Source organism: Salvelinus sp. IW2-2015, linkage group LG7 (genome assembly GCF_002910315.2).
Source record: "Salvelinus sp. IW2-2015 linkage group LG7, ASM291031v2, whole genome shotgun sequence".
NCBI classification, from domain to species: domain Eukaryota; kingdom Metazoa; phylum Chordata; class Actinopteri; order Salmoniformes; family Salmonidae; genus Salvelinus; species Salvelinus sp. IW2-2015.
In genome coordinates, this window is record NC_036847.1 from 24743161 (window position 1) to 24765408 (window position 22248).

General features: G+C 41.7%; 1 protein-coding gene across 5 annotated transcripts; it reads right to left on the bottom strand.

Annotated features, from left to right (window-relative positions):
- Positions 1 to 252: 252 nt before the first annotated feature.
- LOC111966669 (ras-related protein Rap-1A) lies at positions 253 to 20356 on the bottom strand. Of its 5 annotated transcripts, XM_023991533.2 has the most exons (11): positions 19809 to 20356; positions 13435 to 13595; positions 13186 to 13294; positions 8512 to 8620; positions 6710 to 6798; positions 6517 to 6585; positions 6376 to 6432; positions 6026 to 6166; positions 2281 to 2424; positions 1977 to 2095; positions 253 to 994 (listed from the first exon to the last, which is right to left on the bottom strand). In XM_023991533.2, exons 5-10 carry the CDS (start codon positions 6764 to 6766, stop codon positions 2006 to 2008), a joined length of 558 nt encoding a protein of 185 aa, XP_023847301.1. In that variant the 5' UTR covers positions 6767 to 6798; positions 8512 to 8620; positions 13186 to 13294; positions 13435 to 13595; positions 19809 to 20356; the 3' UTR covers positions 253 to 994; positions 1977 to 2005. The 5 variants fall into 5 exon arrangements, with proteins under 5 accessions (XP_023847301.1, XP_023847302.1, XP_023847305.1 ...); XM_023991534.2 differs by lacking the exon at positions 13186 to 13294; XM_023991537.2 differs by lacking the exon at positions 8512 to 8620.
- Positions 20357 to 22248: the final 1892 nt, after the last annotated feature.

The following is a 22248-nucleotide window of genomic DNA, read 5'->3' on the forward strand; positions in this document are numbered from 1 at the left end:
TTTGCCATAGCATTGCACAGCTGGCTGATTCAAATAATCAAAGCTTAATAATGAGTTGATTATTTGAATCAGCTGTATAGTGCTAGGGGAAAAAACAAAACATGCACACATTGGGGTCCCCAGGACTGAGTTTGGGTAACACTGAGTTACACACTTGTACATGTATTTTTATTGAGAGAGCATGTTCATTTCAGATTGACCTTTTGACTTAATTACTATTATGTAGAGGAATAAAAAGGCATTGACAAAATATAATGAAAATGTACTAAAATTTAATCATTCATAAAAGCTGGAAAATCTTTTGTGACAGGGTAACAAGAAGCAATATTAGAGTTGGTTTTTAGTACAATATATTTTCAGCCTCAAGACAAACAAATCAAGTCTCATTTCCCCCATTCTATAAAATATACATTTTCCACAGCATTATGCAAAAAAGTAATCAGAATATATTATGGGAAATATGAAAGCCTTACAGCTTCCCATAAAACAAAGTCACTTAGGAAATATGTTATTTGATGAATAAAAGTACTTAAGAGTAGTAGGAGAAAGAAAACATATGGACATTGATGCATTACTGTTGACACAATTAGTGCAGAAGGGTATGGTAATGAAAAAGGCCAACATTTCCCATGATTTATTTTGCAAACGTTTTGTCATTTGAAATGTGCCGAAGATCTGACAATATTTGCAATCAAAACAACCTAATTCCCCAAATCCGCATGGTGGTCTCTTCTTTTAAATTATAATTTCCAAAACAGGGGAAAGGCAAAACTCTTCCTCACAAGGCTGACCCATTGACAACATTTTAAAAAGACAAAAAGATCTGTAACCATTAAGAAGCAGAGAAGAGTATCAAAGAAGAAGAATCCTCCAATATTAGAGTGGTGAGGAAGATAATTACTTGTCTGCCTTTATCAAACTTCTCCAAACGTTGTTGAAAGGTCTTGGAATGCTGGCACCTTCCAAATGGGCAACAGTTGTGTAATTCAGTTTCCTACAGGTAATAGAGACACAGAGGAATGATATTCCAGAGGTGCTTTGATTTACACACCCTTACGTATTTATTTGGACAGTGAAGCTAAAACTTTCTGCTCCATACGCCAGTATTTTGGATTTGAGAAAATGTTTTATGTGGCGACAATACAGAATGTCACCTTTAATTTGCAGGTTAGCGTTTTGTGTCATGAAATTCACTTATAGTGTATTAAATATAGTCAAAAGTTTAGTATTTGGTCCCATTTCCTAACACGCAATGACTACATCAAGCTTGTGACTTGTTGGATGCATTTGCAGTTTGTTTTGGTTGTGTTTCAGATTATGTTGTGCCCAATAGAAATGAATGGTAAATAATGTATTGTCATCTTGAGTCAATGTAAATAAGAATGTTTCTGAACAGTTCTACATTAAATGTGGCTGCATTGCTACCATGATTACAGATAATCATGAATGAATTGTGAATAATGACGAGTGAGAAAATTAGAGACATAAATATCATACCCCCCAAAAAATTAGTCACAAGCTTGATGTAGTCATTGCGTGCTAGAAATATGGGCCCAAATACTAAACTTTTCACTAAATGTAATACACTAAGTGACTTTGTCCAAATACTTATGACACTTTCAAATGGGGGGGGCACTAGAAACAAAGTGCATTAATTTCATAACTGCAAAACAGATATGAAAATACCCTAAAATAAACAGGTGACATTCTTTCATGTCGCCTAATACATTTGACCTCAAATCCGAAATTCTGGAGTATAGAGCCATATTAAAGGTTTTAGCTTCACTGTCCAAATGAATACGTAGGGGAGAGTACACTCCATGTGAGAGCAATTGCACATGGAATGCGTGACTGAAGAACGTGAGACTGGTTATTCTGATAGAAAGCAAAAATATCAATGCAAGTACATACTCATGGGATTATGATCAAATTAGACTCAGTACAAAAACATAATACATATAGGTTCCGGATCTCACCTGGCTCAGAGCTGCTGCAAGTAAGAACTTTAGAGCAGTGTGCAATTTGACTTCTTCTTTGCTTTCTTCTTTTCTATCGGCGTTTTCCTATTGATCTGTCTGACCAGGTCATAGAAAATCTAAATAGGAGCAAAGGAGCTGGTAGTTAGAGATGCATTAACTAACTCTGTCATAGGCTCCAGATAATCACACTTGTTTACTTGACAATAATTACTTTTTTGTTGTTGTTGCAATTCCTTTCAAATAAGAGATATAAACCACTTTAATTCAGTCCAGGTGACGACGTGAAAGCAGTGGGACTTACCTCATTAACGTTGATCTTTGATTTAGCGGAGGACTCTAGAAAGGCACAGTTGTTCCACTGTCTGGCCAGGTTCTGTCCCTGCTCTTTGCCCACCACACGCTCATCCTCCAGGTCACACTTGTTGCCTACCAGGATCATGGGGACCTGATACAAAATAGGGAGAAATAGAGGGATGTTGACAGTTCTTTCCTCATTCTTTTCAAAAAAATATAAGCCATATCAGTCTCCATAATGTGACAATGAATCAATCATGTACAAACTCTGCATGAGGCAGAAATAAGAGCATGGCTGAAACTGGCAAACATCAGCCATGACATTTCTATCTCAAAGCCACCATCTTCTCTGACATGCTCCCCCAATGTCTGTACGGGATTCCTTCTTCTCACTCTGTCATTTAGGTTAGCAACACTGAGGCATGCATGAGAGCATCAGCTGTTCCGGACGACTGTGTGAACACGCTCTCCGTAGCCGACGTGAGTAAGACCTTTAAACAGGTCAACATACACAAGGCTACATGGCCAGATGGATTACCAGGACGTGTGCTCCGGGCATGTGCTGACCAACTGGCAGGTGTCTTCACTGACATTTTCAACAGATTGAGTCTAATACCAACATGTTGTTTCAAGCAGACCACCATAGTCCCTGTGCCCAAGAACACAAAGGCAACCTGCCTAAATGACTACAGACCCGTAGCACTCATGTCCATAGCCATGCAGTGCTTTGAAAGGCTGGTAATGGCTCACATCAACAACATTATCCCAGAAACACTAGACCCACTCCAATTTGCATACCTCCCAAACAGATCCACAGATGATGCAATCTCTATTGCACTCCACACTGCCCTTTTCCACCTTGACAAAAGGAACACCTATGCGAGAATGCTATTCATTGACTACAGCTCAGCGTTCAACACCATAGTACCCTCAAAGCTCATCACTAAGCTAAGGATCCTGGGATTTAACACCTCCCTCTGCAACTAGATCCTGGACTTCCTGTCGGGCCGCCCCCAGGTGGTGAGGGTAGGTAGCAACACATCTGCCACGCTGATCCTCAACACTGGAGCCCCCCAGGGGTGCGTGCTCAGTCCCCTCCTGTACACCCATGACTGCATGGCCAGGCACGACTCCAACACCATCATTAAGTTTGCAGACGACAACAGTGGTAGGCCTGATCACCGACAACGACGAGACAGCCTATAGGGAGGAGGTCAGAGACCTGGCCGGGTGGTGCCAGAATAACAACCTATTCCTCAACATAAGCAAGACTAAGGAGATGATTGTGGACTACAGGAAAAGGAGGACCGAGCACGCCTTCATTCTCATCGACGGGGCTGTAGTGGAGCAGGTTGAGAGCTTCAAATTCCTTGGTGTCCACATCATCAACAAACTAGAATGGTCCAAGCACACCAAGACAGTCGTGAAGAGGGCACGACAAAGCCTATTTCCCCTCATGGGTCCTGGGATCCTCAAAAGGTTCTACAGCTGCAACATCGAGAGCATCCTGACTGGTTGCATCACTGCCTGGTACAGCAATTGCTCGGCCTCTCTCTGACCGCAAGGCACTACAGAGGGTAGTGCGTACGGCCCAGTACATCACTGGGCCTAAGCTGCCTGCCATCCAGGACCTCTACACCAGGCGGTGTCAGAGGAAGGCCCTAAAACTTGTCAAAGACTCCAGCCACCCAAGTCATAGACTGTTCTCTCTGCTACCTCATGGCAAGCGGTACCAGAGTGCCAAGTCTAGGACAAAAAGGCTTCAACAGTTTTTACCCCCAAGCCATAAGACTCCTGAACAGGTAATCAAATGGCTACCCGGACTATTTGCACTGCGTGCACCCCCCAACCCCTCTTTTACGCTGCTGCTACTCTCTGTTTACCATATCTACATAGTCACTTTAACCATATCTACATGTACATACTACCTCAATCAGCCTGACTAACCGGTGTCTGTATGTAGCCTCGCTACTTTTATAGCCTCGCTACTGTATATAGCCTCGCTATTGTTATTTTACACTGTCTTTTTAATGTTGTTCTTATTTCTTTACTTACCCATTGTTCACCTAATATCTTTTTTGTACTATTGGTTAGAGCCTGTAAGTAAGCATTTCACTGTAAGGTCTACACCTATTGTATTCGGCGCACGTGACAAATAAACTTTGATTTGATTGTGGGGTAACTACAATGTTGATTGTCCCCATTGACCTCAGTGAAATCCCTAAGCAGTTTCCTTCCTCTGCGGCAACTGAGTGAGGAAGGACGCCTGTAACTTTGTAGTGACTTGGTGAATTGATACACCATCCAAAGTGTAATTAATAACGTCAACACGCTCAAAGGGATATTCAATGTCTGCTTTCTTTATTTGTACCCATCTACCAATAGGCGCCCTTCTTTGCAAGGCATTGGAAAACATCCCATGTCTTTGTGGTTGAATCTGTCATTTGAAATTCACTGCTCGAATGAGGGACCTTACAGAATAGTATGTGTGGGATACAGAAATGAGATAGTCATTCAAAAATCATGTTAAACACTTATTGCACGCAGAGTCCATGCAACTTCTGACTTGTTAAGCAAATGCTGTTGTTTTTTCAAATTTATTTTAATGTTTAGGCTTGCCATAACAAAGAGGTTGAATACACATTTCAGATTTTACATTAATTTGTAAACATTTCTAAAAACATAATTCCACTTTGACATTATGGGGTATTGTGTGTAGGCCAGTGACACAATCTCAATTTAATCCATTTTAAATTCAGGCTGTAACAACAAAATGTGGGGAAAAAGTAAACGGGTGTGAATAATTTATGAAGGCACTTTAGAACATAACTGCATACAAATCATAGTGATCATAACAGCTGTAATAAATGCATTGACAACAAGGCCTAAGTGTTGGAAGCACATCAACAACAGTGACGGAGCCCTGAATAGCTACAATACTCACATCCTCCCAGGCTGACTACACCAATGAGGAGATGGGAGAGGCAGGACTTGCAGCGCGATCTGCGTCACAAATAGAACTGACTTCTATTACGTGGTTATACCCACGTTGCAAAATAAATGTAGAAGTCTATATTATTAAATTATTGCGCCAATGAGCGTCTGCGTTGCCAAGGGGTAAAATAGAAGTCAGTTGTATTTGTGACACAGATCGCGCTGCAAGTCCTGCCTCTCCCATCTCCTCATTGGTTTATAGAAGCAGGTACCCACATGCCATCACCTCATTGGTTATACCCACGTGGGTGACTGAAAGACGAACGAGGTCAGTGGCGGTAATGCAGCTAATTTATGAAAGTTGCCAATCGCAATATAAAGTCAGGAGAAGAAAAAGTCAGGAGAAGAAAAAGCCTGGAAGGAGGAGAGATGACTAGAAACTATTCGGTTGACCGTTTTATGTGTGGATTAATTGTCGGTGTAGAGGACCTTGTGCATTTCAGGTAAAATAACAACTCAATGTTTATATCCCAGGACAAATTAGCTAGCAACAGCAAGCTAGCTAAATAGGACAAATTAGCTTGCAAGTGCAAGGTAGCTAGCTAAATTGGCATAAATGTTTAATGCTTTTCGACCTGTCCCCAAATTAATGTAATTGGTTCAGAGTTTGTTTTGATATTTTAACCTGCGTGTCATGATCGTGTTTGGTGTGGGGGGACAATATACATTTATGCACAATGGCGCATGTGCGCAGCCGGTTTGGGTCATGTGTCAGTGTCAACGACAGTGACTGAGCCCTGAATAACAACAATACTCACATCCTCAGTGTCCTTTACTCTCAGGATCTGTTCCCTCAGGTCCTGTAGGTCGTTAAACGTGGACTGTGCAGTGATGGAGTATACAAGAGCGAAGCCTTGACCGTTCTTCATGTACAGGTCCCTCATTGCTGTGAACTGCTCCTGTAAAACAGCAGATGAAAGACTCCATGACATACTGGTCATATTTACTGCCGTCATACAATCTGTTACCATGGCTAACGTTTACTGCCGTCATACAATCTGTTACCATGGCTAACGTTTACTGCCGTCATACAATCTGTTACCATGGCTAACGTTTACTGCCGTCATACAATCTGTTACAATGGCTAACGTGGACATGTTCTACTTACTGTTCCAGCTGTGTCAAGGATTTCAAGCATGCATTGCTGCCCGTCCACTTCAACTTGCTGTGGGAGAGGGAGTAAAGTTTAGTACCATTTTGACACTTAAGTGGTGGCAATGGAGCTCTTAGTAACTTTAGGGCAGCATACCTTTCTGTAGGAGTCTTCTATTGTGGGGTCATATTTTTCCACAAAAATACCTTGTACAAATTGGACAGTCTGGAAGAGAATAAGCAAGGAAAGAAGAACATAAATAGTGATATTAATTCTCAAAAGCAAATGCCCACTCAAATCACTTACACCCAGAATGCCTTAATAGAAACCTAGGCAAGGCACTACTCACCAGTGCAGATTTGCCGACACCGCCGGAGCCTAACACCACAAGCTTGTATTCACGCATGGTGGGGTTACTTCACTAGACAGCACAAAGGTCTGCAAGAGGAGAGACAAGAGAGAGAGCATTGTTTAGGCCTACTTACGTCACTATGTATATAAATTTAACACATTGCCAGCCACAGATGAGAACCCAATAATGTCTTTCAGCTTTCATCAGATCTAGACGTAACATTTTGCAGTTGTTCATTCCCCTCAGCTTGCCCATTATCTAACTACTCATACATAGCTCAGCCTGAACATAACAGTCTGCTTGTGGTATCCCTTTGACAACACATATTCAGGAACTGAAACTCCTCTCCCTCTGCCAAAAAAAGAATCCCTCCATCCCACCACTACCCAGGGACATCAGCTGACATGAGGCCATGTTCCCTTTTCAAAAGAAGGAAACAAATAGACAAGAGCAAAAATAACCCAGAGATTTGTTCCACCCTCGGGATTATGCACTACATCTTTAACACTTGAGTAAGTGGCAGAGAGCTGATGCTAATTGTCACACAGCTCAGTCTCTATGGAGTTGGTGGGTAATAGCCGCAGTACCACAAATAGCTTAATCTCATTAGCATGCTTAGGAGCAGGCTGTGTGGGGCGAGGAGTCGCCACCTCCATCAGCTTGGCACAGTGATAAGTAGGGCTTGTAAAATTAGCACAACATTATAAAACTCTTAAAACAGTCAGGCATTTATGACTTGATATTACAAACCTATTCAATTCGCATTTCCTGTTCTGTCTTGGAGCCAGCCATGGAAATGTGAGGCACCTGCCAAGAGAGACACTTCTCCCCCAGAATATTATCCCCACAAAACCTATTTTTGTTTTGTCTGCATTGTGCTTATTCCATTGGGGACCATATTGGAAACAACGTGTTTAACATGCATCTTTTCCACCAATAAATCAACATGTCTTATGTCAAATAGGAATAACCACCAGGTAATGGCAAAAGCTACTCCATGAGAAAATGTTGGTTTTATGTGCAGAGAAACAATCCTAACCCACTACGCAAATCTAACAAATTGCAAAGGACAGCAGCACCACAAGCCTACAATGGACAGATGGGCGGTATGAGGGATGCTACAAAGGTCCATTCAATCCTCAGGCCATTGCAATACACCCCCCCTTTGTGAAAATGTTGTGCATATAGAAAACAGAACAGAGATTAGAGTAAGAGAATGACCACTGATGTAAAATAATGACCAGACCAAGAAAGGCAGCGTGTGTTTGATTCCGATATCAGCTCCAATCTAGAAGCATACTTAGAACCCACAGACGCAGTAAGAATGCTAAACAAAGTGTCTGCCAAAAACGTTTCAAAAAGGCATTTAATTTATATCTGACGTGGCCACAGCCTTTAGTAGCCTCTTTCTGATTAGAGATAACACATCTGGAGTAGCACTTAAGCAAATAAATGCTTGTAGAACTTCACATGGTCAATCCCAATCTTAGAATTCCTGCAAAGCACAGCTGATATGGAGAGTGTTTCCATGTTGACAGGATGTTGGCACATCCACCATGCCCACTGGCAGTGAGAACACTAGCCTCTTGATATCTTCCAAGTCATTGAGGGTTCAGATCCAGTTAACACAGTAGACAGCAGTTAACTGGACTGAAAACCTGTAGCTAGACAACTTTTTGTAGTTCTTTTTACTAACGCTATGCGAGTTGATCATTCCCAAGCAGCATATAGCCTAATAGCATAGTATCTGCACAAACTCATTTTCCAGCAAAAACACCCACTTTAAGGACATAACCTACCGTGTACAAGGCTGGAAACGACAACTCCCCACTACATCTGGTGAGGGAAGGCTAGCAGTTCCCAGGACACACAGGTGTGGAGGCTGTGGTGGGAGCCAAAGGATTTAGGCTATGCCAGAGAATCCCCACAAAGATAGGAAAAAGACAGAAGAAATATATAAGTTGCAGTTCACTTTTTGAAAATAATCTTAGGCCTGCACTTTGAGGGAGTGGGAAACATTTTGTCAAACGGTAGGCGTACATTAGGCCGAATCATCTACTCATCACCATCAATATGGTCTCAAAATCCTCACTTGAAAAGTGAAGTTGAAAAAGGCCTAAATGATAAGAAAACCAGACCATTGTTAGAACTACAAAAGAAACCCATGCAGAATGTGCCAATGAATGGGCAACATAAGGTTATCTGTGTTTACTCAGATTTCTGTTCAAAATTGAGGTGCAATTTACTGCATAAAAGCTGACTTTGCTTATCAGTCAGACAGCCAAATCATTCCTGGCTTCTTTCAGACTTCTGAGTGAGAGAGTTTCTGGCAGATTATAAAACATCTGCTACTTTAAACATGTCAGAGTTCTCTAAATTGAGAGACAATTATTTTATCTATGGATAACACATCTTTTTGACAATCTTAAATGCATACAAAGGAGAACCTGATGGGAATGTGGTTAATTATTTGCTTTTATTGCACATGGGTGTTCTCCTGAATGGCATGTCATGCATCCAATTATAATTCTCAAAAGACAACACTAGCCACCCTTGCTATTTACATACACTACTTTGCCAGAAAGTATGTGGACACATGCTCGTCGAACAACCCCCCCCCCCCCCTTTGCCGCTATAACAGCTTCCACTCTTCTGGGAAGGCTTTCCACTAGATGTTGGAACATTGCTGCAGGGACTTTCTTCCATTCAGCCAAGAGCATTAGGGAGGTCGGGCACTGATGTTGGGCCTGGCTCACAGTCAGCATTTCAATTCACCCCAAAGGTGTTCAATGGGGTTGAGGTCAGCGCTTGGTGCAGGACAGTCAAGTTCTTCCAGACCGATCTCGTCAAACCATTTCTGTACGGACCTCGCTTTGCGCACAGGGGCATGGTCATGCTGAAACAGGAAAGGGCCTTCCCCAAACTGTTGCCATAAAGTTGGAAGCACAGAATCGCCTAGAATGCCATTGTATGCTGTAGCATTGAGATTCCCCTTCACCGGAACTAAGAGGCCTAGCCCAAACCATGAAAACCAGCCCCAGGCCATTATTCCTCCTCCACCAAACTTTACAGTTGGCACTAGGCATTGGGGCAGCTAGCATTCTCCTGGCAACCGCCAAACCCAGATTTGTCCGTTGGACTACCAAAGGGTGAATCACCACTCCAAAGAACGCAGCTCTAGCAGGCAGAAATTTGACGAACTGACTTGTTGGAAAGGTGGCATCCTATGACGGTGCCACGTTGAAAGTCACTGAGCTTAAGTTGTCCTTATGTTAGGCTATGATCTGGCTATACAATAAGGCTGTGGTCTACACTAGTTCATTTAGCAGACAAGATTTGCGTCGATTTTCCATGACATTATTTTATAGTATGAAGAATAGAATTGAACTGAATAAAATAGAAAGGATATTTTCTTCAAACGATTTAAGGGAGTGCGCACATGCTGCTATTCTGTGTTGAGCGGTTAACAAAGAAACAGGTATTCCTATATGCTTAATTTAGAGTTATGTAACTTTAGTTGTGATACAAATGTTGGGTTATATGTTTTGATTGTCAATACATTCTATCACTGCATGATGCGACTATTGATTTGAATAAAGTCGCATGAAAAGGCATCTCAGCTTTGTTTTTTGCACAGGCTGTACACATTTCATCAGTCTCTCATTCACAATTTGACGAGCACTTGATAAAGCCTCGAATTTCCCGGCTGCACCCCCTTCGTGTGGCCATAATGCCCCCTAAAAGAATCCATGCTTTTTGCAGCCAGTGGCCGTTGTGCCCTTGGGCTAAATATAATAATTATAGTTCCCTTCTTCGGGCTGCGTGGCAAAGCACCTCTCACTCACATGGCTCTTCTTCACATGATCAGATCTTTATCTAAGGCTATAAGTGAAGACAGACATCGGGGACGCAACAGCGTGCGTCCTTATCCAAAATCAAATCAAACTTTTTGTCACAAGCTCCGAATACAACAAGTGTAGAACTTATCGTGAAATGCTTACTTACAAGCCCTTAACCAAGAAAGAGTTTAGAAAATATTTACCAAATAAACTAAAGTAAAAAATTATAAAACACAATAAAATAACAATAACGAGGCTATATTAATCTACTATCCCCCATAGTTCAAAAGTTGACCTATTCTATTCGAGAAAGAAATAGACCACTAGCATAAAAAAAAACTGTTTTAATGCAATGAGCCTGACGCAACTAATCAGAACGTCTAGCTTAAAATGTTGATAAACTATTAGGCTATTTCTTCACATTAAGAGCACAGCAATGCGCACATAGCAGTAGGCTATAAGCGCAAATGTTCCATTAGCATGAACACACCGTTACACACCACAACTCTCCTTCCGTGGCCTCCAACTGCTCTTAAAACGCAAGTAAAACTAAATGCATGCTATTCAACCGATCACTGCCCGCATCTGCTCGCCCGTCCAGCATCCCTACTCTGGACGGCTCTGACTTAGAATACGTGGACAACTACAAATACCTAGGTGTCTGGTTAGACTGTAAACTCTCCTTCCAGACTCACATTAAGCATCTCCAATCCAAAATTAAATCTAGAATCGGCTTCCTAGAACGCAACAAAGCATCCTTCACTCATGCTGCCAAACATACCCTCGTAAAACTGACCATCCTACCGATCCTCGACTTCGGTGATGTCATCTATAAAATAGCCTCCAACACTCTACTCAACAAACTGGATGCAGTCTATCACAGTGCCATCTGTTTTGTCACCAAAGCCCCATACACTACCCACCATTGCGACCTGTACGCTCTCGTTGGTTGGCCCTCGCTTCATACTTGTCACCAAACCCACTGGCTACAGGTTATCTACAAGTCTCTGCTAGGTAAAGCCCCGCCTTATCTCAGCTCACTGGTCACCATAGCAGCACCCACTCGTAGCACGCGCTCCAGCAGGTATATCTCACTGGCCAATTTCTCCTTTGGTCGTCTTTCCTTCCAGTTCTCTGCTGCCAATGACTGGAACGAACTGCAAAAATCTCTGAAGCTGGAAACACTTCTCCCTCACTAGCTTTAAACACCAGCTGTCAGAGGAGCTCACAGATTACTGCACCTGTACATAACCCATCTATAATTTAGCCCAAACAACTACCTCTTCCTCTACTGTATTTATTTATTTATTTTGCTCCTTTGCACCCCATTATTTCTATTTTGCACATTCTTCCACTGCAAATCTACCATTCCAGTGTTTTACTTGCTATATTGTATTTACCTCGCCACCATGGCCTTTTTTGCCTTTACCTCCCTAATCTCACCTCATTTGCTCACATTGTATATAGACTTATTTTTCTACTGTATTATTGACTGTATGTTTTGTTTATTCCATGTGTAACTCTGTGTTGTTGTATGTGTCGAATTGCTATGCTTTATCTTGGCTAGGTCGCAGTTGCAAATGAGAACTTGTTCTCAACTAGCCTACCTGGTTAAATAAAGGTGAAATAAAAAATTTGCAAAAGTGACCACAAATGCAATTATTTTATTATAAAAAAGGTACATTTATATTGTGAAAATGGTCTTCTCCAAACATGAAACTCTCGCAATGCGCATGTATGCCAGTTTAGGGTCTACACCCGTTGTAAAGCAGATTATGTGCTACATTTTAAGAAGTTATTTGGCAACTTTAGTTGTGATACAAACCTTAACAAAACATATAAGCCTATGCGCTAGACTACATGAGGTGTGCGACTATGATTTTAAAAAGTCACAAAAAAAAAGGCATGCGCCGTTTCTTGCCTTAAACTAGCCATCATTCACAAGTGAAAGGCTAATATTGTCACCCAGCAGACTATTCTTGACTTAATCTAATCTTTACATATACTAAATACATTTACTAAATGTAAATAATGTGTGAAATTTGTTTGGATTTAGAATGGACCATTATCATGCACTTGTCTGTAAACAGAAGCAGTGGAAAAAAATATATCTATACACTTAAAAAGCGAATGGAGGTTTATTGGTGGTTTATTTTCATGCCAGCCAGGTAAGCTATATTTGTGTTGTAAAGAAGCAATGTGCTTAATAATTAGAAAAGATGAGAAATAAATATATTAGGCCTAGTCTATAGAAAGCTGATGGGATCCTCTTTTTAAGAGGCCATCACTCTGTTTTCTCACAAAATTGCATAGCCTATAGAAATGTTGCGCAACATGAAATCTCGAAGTGTTTGATTAGATTTTCGATTACATTTGCATTGATGTCAGAGTGATGAGGGACAATAGAGTGCTGAGTACCAGGCAGTTAGCAAGTTTGTTAGGCTACTAATGACCATCAGCAGCATCAGAGTTGGAGAAGCCTAATTACTGTGACTAAACGGACACGTGGAATTTGAATGCCATCATTACCCGTGACCGCCGGTGTGGCGGTAATACGGTCACCGTAACAGCCCTATCCATGATTGGGAGTTACAGGTTAGGTACTGTTTGGTGTAGCACAACATTTTTACCAACCTTTACGTGGCGATACTAGCTTTGTTCTCGATTCTGCCAAAGATGCATCTTCTAAAATGTCAGTGTCCAGTTGCAGGTGGTGCATTTGAATTTAGAAAAGGCTTCGTTACTAAAACAAAGAAATATTTTGCTCCATTAAGTAATCAAACAATGTGTACGTCGCCATCTTCTCCATTTAATTTTTTCCCCCCTCATTGATTGAGACAGGTGGTTCCACCCCAAAGTGCAGCATGTCATGATGACACTCACCTGTCTCGATCAATGCACTCTCCACGGAATCGGAAGAAAGCGGATGTTTCTGGTTTTCAGGGATACAGTATTTTCAACCCAACTTCAGTTTCCCATAAAAAAAAACAGAAGTAGGGACTCCGCTCAGGGATCCTTCTATGCCTGCTACGTTTGATCATAACCTATGAGAGAAGATTTGAAATAGACAAGATGGCGGCATACACATTGTTGGATTACTTCATGTTGCAAAACAATTACTGTATACTGAATAAAAATATAAACAAGTCACATGTTTCATGAGCTGAAATAAAATTTCACAGAAATGTTCCATATGTAAAAACAATATTTCTCAATTTTTTCGCACAAATTTGTTTACATCCCTGTTAGTGAGTATTTCTCCTTTGCCAAGATAATCCATCCACCTGACAGGTGTGCCATATCAATAAGCTGATTAAACAACATGAACATTGCATAGCTGCACATTGTGCTGGGGACAATAAAAGGCCACTCAAATGTGCAGTTGTCATAAAAAATGTGACAGACTTCTCAAGTTGAGGGAACGCACAATTGGCATGCTGACTGCAGGAATGTCCACCAGAGCGGATGCCAAAGAATTTAATGTTAATTTCTCTACCATAACCCATCTCCGCCATTTTAGAGAATCTGGCAGTACGTCGAACCGGCCTCACAACCGCAGACCACATTTAACCACGCCAGCCCAGGACCTCAACATCCGGCTTCTTCACCTGYGGAATGTCTGACACTAGCCACCCGGATAGCTGATAAAACTGTGGGTTTGCACAACCAAAGAATTTCTGCACAAACATCTCAGGGAAGCTCATCTGCGTGCTTGTCATCCTCACCAGGGTCTTGACCTGACTGCAGTTCAGCATCATAACCGACTTCAGTGGGCAAATGCTAACCGTCGATGGCCACTGGCATGCTGGAGAAGTGTGCTCTTCACAGATTAATCCCAGTTTCAACTGTAGTGGGCAGATGACAGTGTATGGTGTTGTGTTGGCGAGCGGTTTGCTGATGTCAATGTTGTGAACAGAGTACCCCATGGTGGCGTTGGTGTTATGGTATGGGCAGGCATAAGCTACAGGCAACGAACACAATTGCATTTTATCAGTGTCAGTTTGAATGTATGGAGATACCGTGACTAGATCCTGAGGCTCATTATCATGCAAATTAATCTGCCACAATCATGTTTCAGCATGACAATGCACAGCCCCATGATCTGAACAATTCCTGGGAGCTGAAAATGTCCCAGTTCTAACCAGACATGTCACCCATTGAGCATGTTTGGGATGCTCTGGATCGACGAGTACGACAGCGTGTTCCAGTTCCCGCCAATATCCAGCAACTTCGCACAGCCATTGAAGTGGAGTGGGACAACAGTCCACAGGCCAAAATCAGCCTGATCAACTCTATGCGAAGGAGATGCGTCGTGCTGCATGAGGAATATGGTGGTCACACCAGATACTGACTGGTTTTCTGATCCACACCCCTATCTTTTTTTCTAAAGGTTTCTGTGACTAACAGATGCATATCTGTATTCCCAGCCATGTGAAATCCATAGATTAGGGCCTAAGGAATTYATTTCAATTGACTGATTTACTAGTGATGCACAGATATAACATTTTTGGCCGATACTGATATCCGATATTTTCCTTGCAAAAAAAACAATACCGATAACCGATATAAAAAATGTTGCGGGCTTTTAAGCATTCTAGTACAGTTAAATAGTTACACGGATGCAGCGGTTTAAGCCACTGCATGAGGTGTCACTACAGTCACTGGTTCAAATCCAGGCTGTATCACATCCGGCAGTGATTGGGAGTCCCATAGGACGGCGCACAATTGGCCCAGCGTCGTCCGGGTTTGGCCGGGGTAGGCCGTCATTGTAATTAAGTATTTGTTCTTAACTGACTAGTTAAATAAAAGGTTACACACATGCACAGACTATAAAATGATTATGTTCGCATTTACGTATGTCCCCATGACCAGTAAAACATAATCAAAACCTATTTCTTTCCCTTACTTGCTGTGCTGTTTCGTTGTTCAGTGGTTTCATTCTCAACCAGGATTTCTATGGTTGGGTCTTTGCGTGTCCAAGAATATACTATTTAACGTGTCAAATAAGCTTGTTGACCAATCAGGACCTGAATATGACTGCACATCACATCACATAATACTTTAACGCGTTCATACATTTTTTACATAGTTATTACACATTGATTACGCTATCACTCGTATTTCATATGTCACAACGATTCGTCAATACGTATGCTATGATACTCGTAAAGTTGTTGCGCAGTGCTACAGTGCTGGTCATAAAACAAGCTAGCTAGCTCATGGATTTAAACAATGTCGTCTTGCTATGTTTTTGGGGAAGAACAATCTGTTTCAGTAGCTAACTATATAGCTAGGTGTCATCTAAAATAACCCTTAATTTATAAAAGACAATTCTTATTTGATTAATGGTGGTTGGACCCATCTATGTGAAGCTAGCTACAATAAGGATTAGCCACAATAGTGGAATTTGCAGTTAGTATTCAAAATAAAAGTATGCCATAATTCTATTAATTCACTGTCAATGACATACTTTGATTTTGAAGGCAACCGCAAATTCCACTTGTGCCTAATCCTTATTGTGGCTAGCATCACAACACATAAGCCGGCGAGCATCACTAGACAGATGAAGCTAGCTGGATGCTTTTAACGTTAGCTTTGGACAACAGGTTTAAGTAGCTGGCTAGCTATTATTTTTCATGAACTGAAGTTCAACTTCAATAGGCGAACAACAAGCGGCAACCAAGCTAATACTTTCTCACAAGGATTACTAAATCATTGCTAAGAATAATGAAAATGACTGCATTTTTATTGGTCATTGTTTTCAGGCTGGTTGTATTGGTGCTGGGACCAAGCTAAAACTAGCTAACCCAGAAGTTACGGTCGAACAAATGATGCGTTATTACCAACGCGGTATTGTAAACATCGTTCATGGCTGGTGTTTGCTTGTTTGCTGACTTTTTTTGTTCAGCTTTGACAGTGCTACTGTATCATTTTTGACACGCAAGGACCCAAACGGAGTTCCATAGTATGCTTGTCGTGAAGCTAATAGCAGTGACGCTATTACTGTCTAACTCGTTAGGGCAACAAAATAAAATCCCCCCCCGGGAAAAAAATAAAAAAGGTAGCGCACTTGTTAGTGTTAACCGGTGCTCGAATTGTCGGCGAAAGCCAACATCACCCACGACAGAGAACGGTTGATTGTCAAGGGCAAAAAAATCCATTATCTTGGCTTTAATGGATTTCGCCTTTGTTGTCTCGCTGAAATTTTGTTACTCTTTGAATGAAATGACTGCTTGACTGCTCGATCCACACAGCAGACATTGTGGGTTAATTTAGGAATGCTGTGTTGCACGTATAGGGCAAAATTTTACGTGGCGTCATTACATCATATACCTTCGTTATATAGGTGTGCATGTCAACTTTGACATCGGTTTTGAACATCGGGCGTTAAACTAGACATCCATCGGCCAATACCGATGTTGGCATTTTTAGCTAATATCGTCCGATTCCGATACGTTCACCGATATAATCATGCATCCCTAAAATCTTTGAAATTGTTGCATGTTGCATTTATATTTTTGTTCAGTGTAATAACGGAGCATTTTCTAAATTCAAAATGCACCACCTGCAACTGGCCAAATCGAGACGAAGATTGTATCACCAAGTTAAATGGATAATTCCACCACAAAACACAAATTCCTATGATTAACAGTGTTAAATAACAGTAATATGTGAACACAACATTTTTTGTGAACAAATGTTATAAGTTTAGTAGCAGCATGTGAAAATCTGTTGCAGCTCAAGTCAACTACTAAACCCACAATGCAATGCTCTCTCTGGGCTGGCTGGCTAGCTAAGTAGCAAACTTAACTATACACAATAATACCAGTTAATATCTGCATATGAAGTAGCTAGCTAGCTGTAAAATCACCTAAACAAACTGCACTATCAATTTAGGAGTCTCACCCAGAGTGCAAGAGTACGTTGTTATGGCAACAACAGCCTGTTCCCAGACACACAGGGCGCATTGAAAGATGGTACTTGGAGAAACTGTGTTGAATAATTTGCTACACTGTTTAGATTGAGCACATCTAAACGTAATATATACATTGTCATGACGATATAGGTGGATGGATGTGTTCTAGACAAGTATGCCAATACCATTTTATTGGATGATTTGGTGGTCTGAAAAGCAGGTAATTGTTTTAAAAGCGTTATTAAAATGTGATAGTGTGTTATCCCCTATCTCCAGTGACGAGAACTAGCCTAAAGGCCAGCAGATAGTACTATTGATGGTTCGTACCTAAAAACATTCTCCATTCAGGCTGCTAAGGCGTCAATTTCATCCTTAAGTAGATTTAATGGCGAGAAGGAGAGGGAGAAATATGCATACTTTCTTTTTGAAACACAATTTCACTGCCATGCAAGTGGCTAATGCTACTTACTGATGTTGCACCCTGCATTCAGCCAGGGGTGAACAGACTGCTGCAACCTGATTGGCTGAACGCAATACGCAACATCCAGGACTAGCATTCCTAGGCATTAGCCACTTTCGCATGGTGGTAGAAAATGGTGTTTCATAAAGAGCACAAATTGTCCCTGTCTTTTTTCACCTTCTCACCATTAACTATAGTTCAAGAGGAAATTGATGCCATTGCAGCATGAATAGAGAATGTTTTAGATACGAACCCGTCCACGGGGATATTATCGGCTGCATCCATTGCGTTTTGATGGTAAGATGGGAACGACTCAATATCGCCCTCTGCTGGCCTTTGGGCTAGACGAGAACCATGTATTCTGAATAAAAATATAAAACAACAATTTTACTGAGTTACAGTTTATAGAAGGAAATCAGTCAATTGAAATTAATTCATTAGGTCCTATTCTATGGATTTCACATGACTGGGCAGGAGCGCAGGCATGGGTGGGCCTGGGAGGGCATAGGCCCACCCACTGGAGAGCCAGGCCCTGCCAATCAGAATTAGTTTTCCCTACAAAAAGGGCTTTATTACAGGCAGAAATACTCCTCAGTTTCATCAGCTGTCCGGCTGGCTGGTCTCAAGATGATCCCGCAGGTGAAGAAGCCGGATGTGGAGGTCCTGGGCTGGCTTGGTTACACTGGGTCTGCAGTTGTGAGGCCGGTTGGTCGTACTGCCAAATTCTCTAAAACGACGTTGGCTCTTATGGCAAGAGCTCTTATGGCAAGAGCTCTTATGGCAAGAGAGCTCTCCACCAGAGCTCTTATGGCAAGAGCTCTGGTGGACATTCCTGCAATCAGCATGCCAATTGCACGCTCCCTCAACTTGAGACATCATTGGAATTGTGTTGTGTAACAAAACGGCACATTTTAGTGGCCTTTTATTGTCCCCAGCACAAGGTGCAACTGTGATCATGCTGTTTGATCAGATTCTTGATATGCCACACCTGTCAGATGGATGGATTATCTTGGAAAAGGAGAAATACTCACTAACAAATTTGGGCACAACATTTGAGAGAAAGCTTTTTGTGCGTATGAAACATTTCTGGGATATTTTATTTCAGCTCAAGAAACATGGATAAAACACTTTACTTGTTGTGTTTATATTTTTGTTAAGAATATATATGACAAGTTCCTACAAGATTTCAAACAGACCACTTACAAGTTAAATCATGGAGATAATCTTTTTACCCACTGAACATAGGCTTTCAACAAATTGATTGTATTTCTGGGGTGGATTATTCCTTTACTTGGTTGGAAATTCTATGTATCACACCAAACAGTACCTAACCTGTAACTCCCAGTATTGGATACCAAAAATCGTTGGTTAAATCGCATTATCTGGTGTAACAATCTGCATCTAACTTAGCTAGCCAAGTTACTATTTAGTTAGCTGTCGAAGTTGCCTTCCTAGCAATTTAGCTAAGCTAACCCCTACGTTTGCCATCCTGGACCGATTTAAAGTTACAGCTAGCTAACAGTCCACGATCTGGGTGAGCCAACCATGTAGTGGCTAACTTGTTAAATGGTATGTCCATCAATTGCCAATTAGCCAAAATAGCTAGTTAGCTAAGGCGAACTAGCTACAGCCAACTCCCTTCGGCTTGTTATGCTAGCTGTTGTAACTAACTGTTTTAGCTAACTTAGCTGCTTTAGCTCGCTAACGTTAGCCTCCCTTCCATCCGGCCTAGACTTTCGCTGTGACTAGCGAGCAACTACCATAGTTAGCTGTCCTACTTTGCCATCTGACACATTTCAAAAATTTTCACCGACCTATATCTATATTGGAGTATTGATTAGCCCAAAACGGTTGTTATGGCCAGATATAATCGTTACTCACCGTGTTTTGGTCTCCCCGCCGCCTCACTGGAGTTGCTGACTTCAATGAATCTAGGTCGAAAATATACTTCAACCAAGACATCAATGAACCTCGTTCGGCACTGTAAACGTCACTCCCTAACAAACGTCACTCCCTAGCTAACCTCTCRAACCATAAATGGCAACGGACGGTGCACACTACTGTAGTTTCAAGGCGACCTGGGTATTCACAATGTTGTAGTCCAGGCATAAAACCATATGGATCATCTGAGTATTTTGGCGACCATGTACACACTGAGCGCAAATATTATTAAATAAGAGATTACAAGTTTGTTGCCATGGTCTCCACATTATAAACTGAGGACTGTGACAAAAACTATACAACAAAGTCATAAATAGCCTATAGTTATCAAGTAGGCATACTGCCATACGAAACGTGTTTGGATAATGTGGGAAAGCAGAATGCTGTAGCGTGCAATTAGATAGCATACTTTCCCACTGGAGTTCTCAGAAATAAACCATCTCTACTTGTTCAAACAGACATTCAGTCCCTAGTACAAGTCTACACAGCCCTTTCACAGCACCCCTCCTTTCCTTTGTTTGCTGAAGCGCAAATGCCCACCTGAACACTCACGGTCTTCACATTTTGCTACCTTAAAATTAAATCTCAAAAAGGAATACATTGGATTATTTTCCTACCTACAGTTGAAGTCGGAAGTTTACATACACCTTAGCAAATTACATTTACACTCAGGTTTTCACAATAACTGACATTTAATCAGAATAAAAATTCCTTGCCTTTTATTTTACCGTTATTTTACCAGGTAAGTTGACTGAGAACACATTCTCATTTGCAGCAACGACCTGGGGAATAGTTACAGGGGAGAGGAGGGGGATGAATGAGCCAATTGTAAACTGGGGATTATTAGGTGACCGTGATGGTTGAGGGCCAGATTGGGAATTTAGCCAGGACACCGGGGTTAACACCCCTACTCTTACGATAAGTGCCATGGGATCTTTAATGACCTCAGAGAGTCAGGACACCCGTTTAACATCCCATCCGAAAGACGGCACCCTACACAGAGCAGTGTCCCAACACTGCCCTGGGGCATTGGGATCTTTGTTTAGACCAGAGGAAAGAGTGCCTCTACTGGCCCTCCAACACACTTCCAGCAGCACCTGGTCTCCCATCCAGGGACTGACCAGGACCAACCCTGCTTAGCTTCAGAAGCAAGCCAGCAGTGGTATGCAGGGTGGTATGCTGCTTAGGCCTTAGGTCAGTTAGGATCACCACTTCATTTTAAGAATGTGAAATGTCAGAGTAATAGTAGAGAGAAATATTTATTTCAGCTTTTATTTCTTTCATCACATTCCCAGTGGGTCAGAAGTTTACATACACTCATTTAGTATTTGGTAACATTGCCTTTAAATTGTTAAACTTGGGTCAAACATTTCAGGTAGCCTTCACAAGCTTCCCACAATAAGTTGGGTGAATTGTGTTTCATTCCTCCTGACAGAGCTGGTGTACTGAGTCAGGTTTGTAGACTTCCTTGCTCGCACACGCTTTTTCAGTTCTGCCCACAATTTTTCGATAGGTTTGGGTCAGGGCTTTGTGATGGCCACTCCAATACTTTGACTTTGTTGTCCTTAAGCCATTTGCCCCAACTTTGGAAGTATGCTTGGGGTCATTGTCCATTTGGAAGACCCATTTGCGACAAAGCTTTAACTTCCTTACTGATGTCTTGAGATGTTGCTTCAGTATATCCACATAATTTTCCTACCTCATGATGCCATATATTTTTGTGAAGTGCACAGTCCCCTTGCAGCAGAGCACCCCACAACATGATGCTGCCACCCCGTGCTTCACGGATGGGATGGTGTTCTTCGGCTTGCAAGCCTCCCCCTTTTTCCTCCTAACATAAGATGGTCATATATCACCAAACAGTTTATTTTTGTTTCATCAGACCAGAGGACATTTCCTCAAAAAGTACAATCTTTGTCCCCATGTGCAGTTGCAAACCATAATCTGTCCTTTTATGGCTGTTTTGGAGCAGTGGCTTCTTCCTTGCTGACGGCCTTTCAGGTTATGTCGATATAGGACTCGTTTTACTGTGGATATAGATACTTTTGTACATGTTTCCCCCAGCATCTTCACAAAGTCCTTTGCTGTTGTTCTGGGATTGATTTGCACTTTTCGCACCAAAGTACGTTCATCTCTAGGAGACAGAACGCGTCTCCTTCCTGAGTGGTATGATGGCCATGGTGTTTATACTTCCGTATGTCACGGCATTCATCGGAAGAAGAAGAGGAATCGTCAGACCAAAATGCAGCGGGTACGTGTTCATCTTTATTCGCTTAACTGACTGAACACTGAATACTAAATAACAAAAGAATAGCGAACAGTTCCGCAAGGTGCAACCTGGACCATACAAATCAGCTGGGCTTGACAATCTGGACCCTCT

Excerpts from the sequence above, each read along its gene's own strand:
- LOC111966669 (XM_023991535.2), bottom strand. The coding sequence starts at position 6,766 with ATGCGTGAATACAAGCTTGTGGTGTTAGGCTCCGGCGGTGTCGGCAAA. Across the intron at positions 6,167-6,375 it reads TCCTTGACACAGCTGGAACA|GAGCAGTTCACAGCAATGAG; the intron begins GTAAGTAGAACA and ends GCTGTTTTACAG. Across the intron at positions 2,096-2,280 it reads CAAAGATCAACGTTAATGAG|ATTTTCTATGACCTGGTCAG; the intron begins GTAAGTCCCACT and ends GCTCCTATTTAG.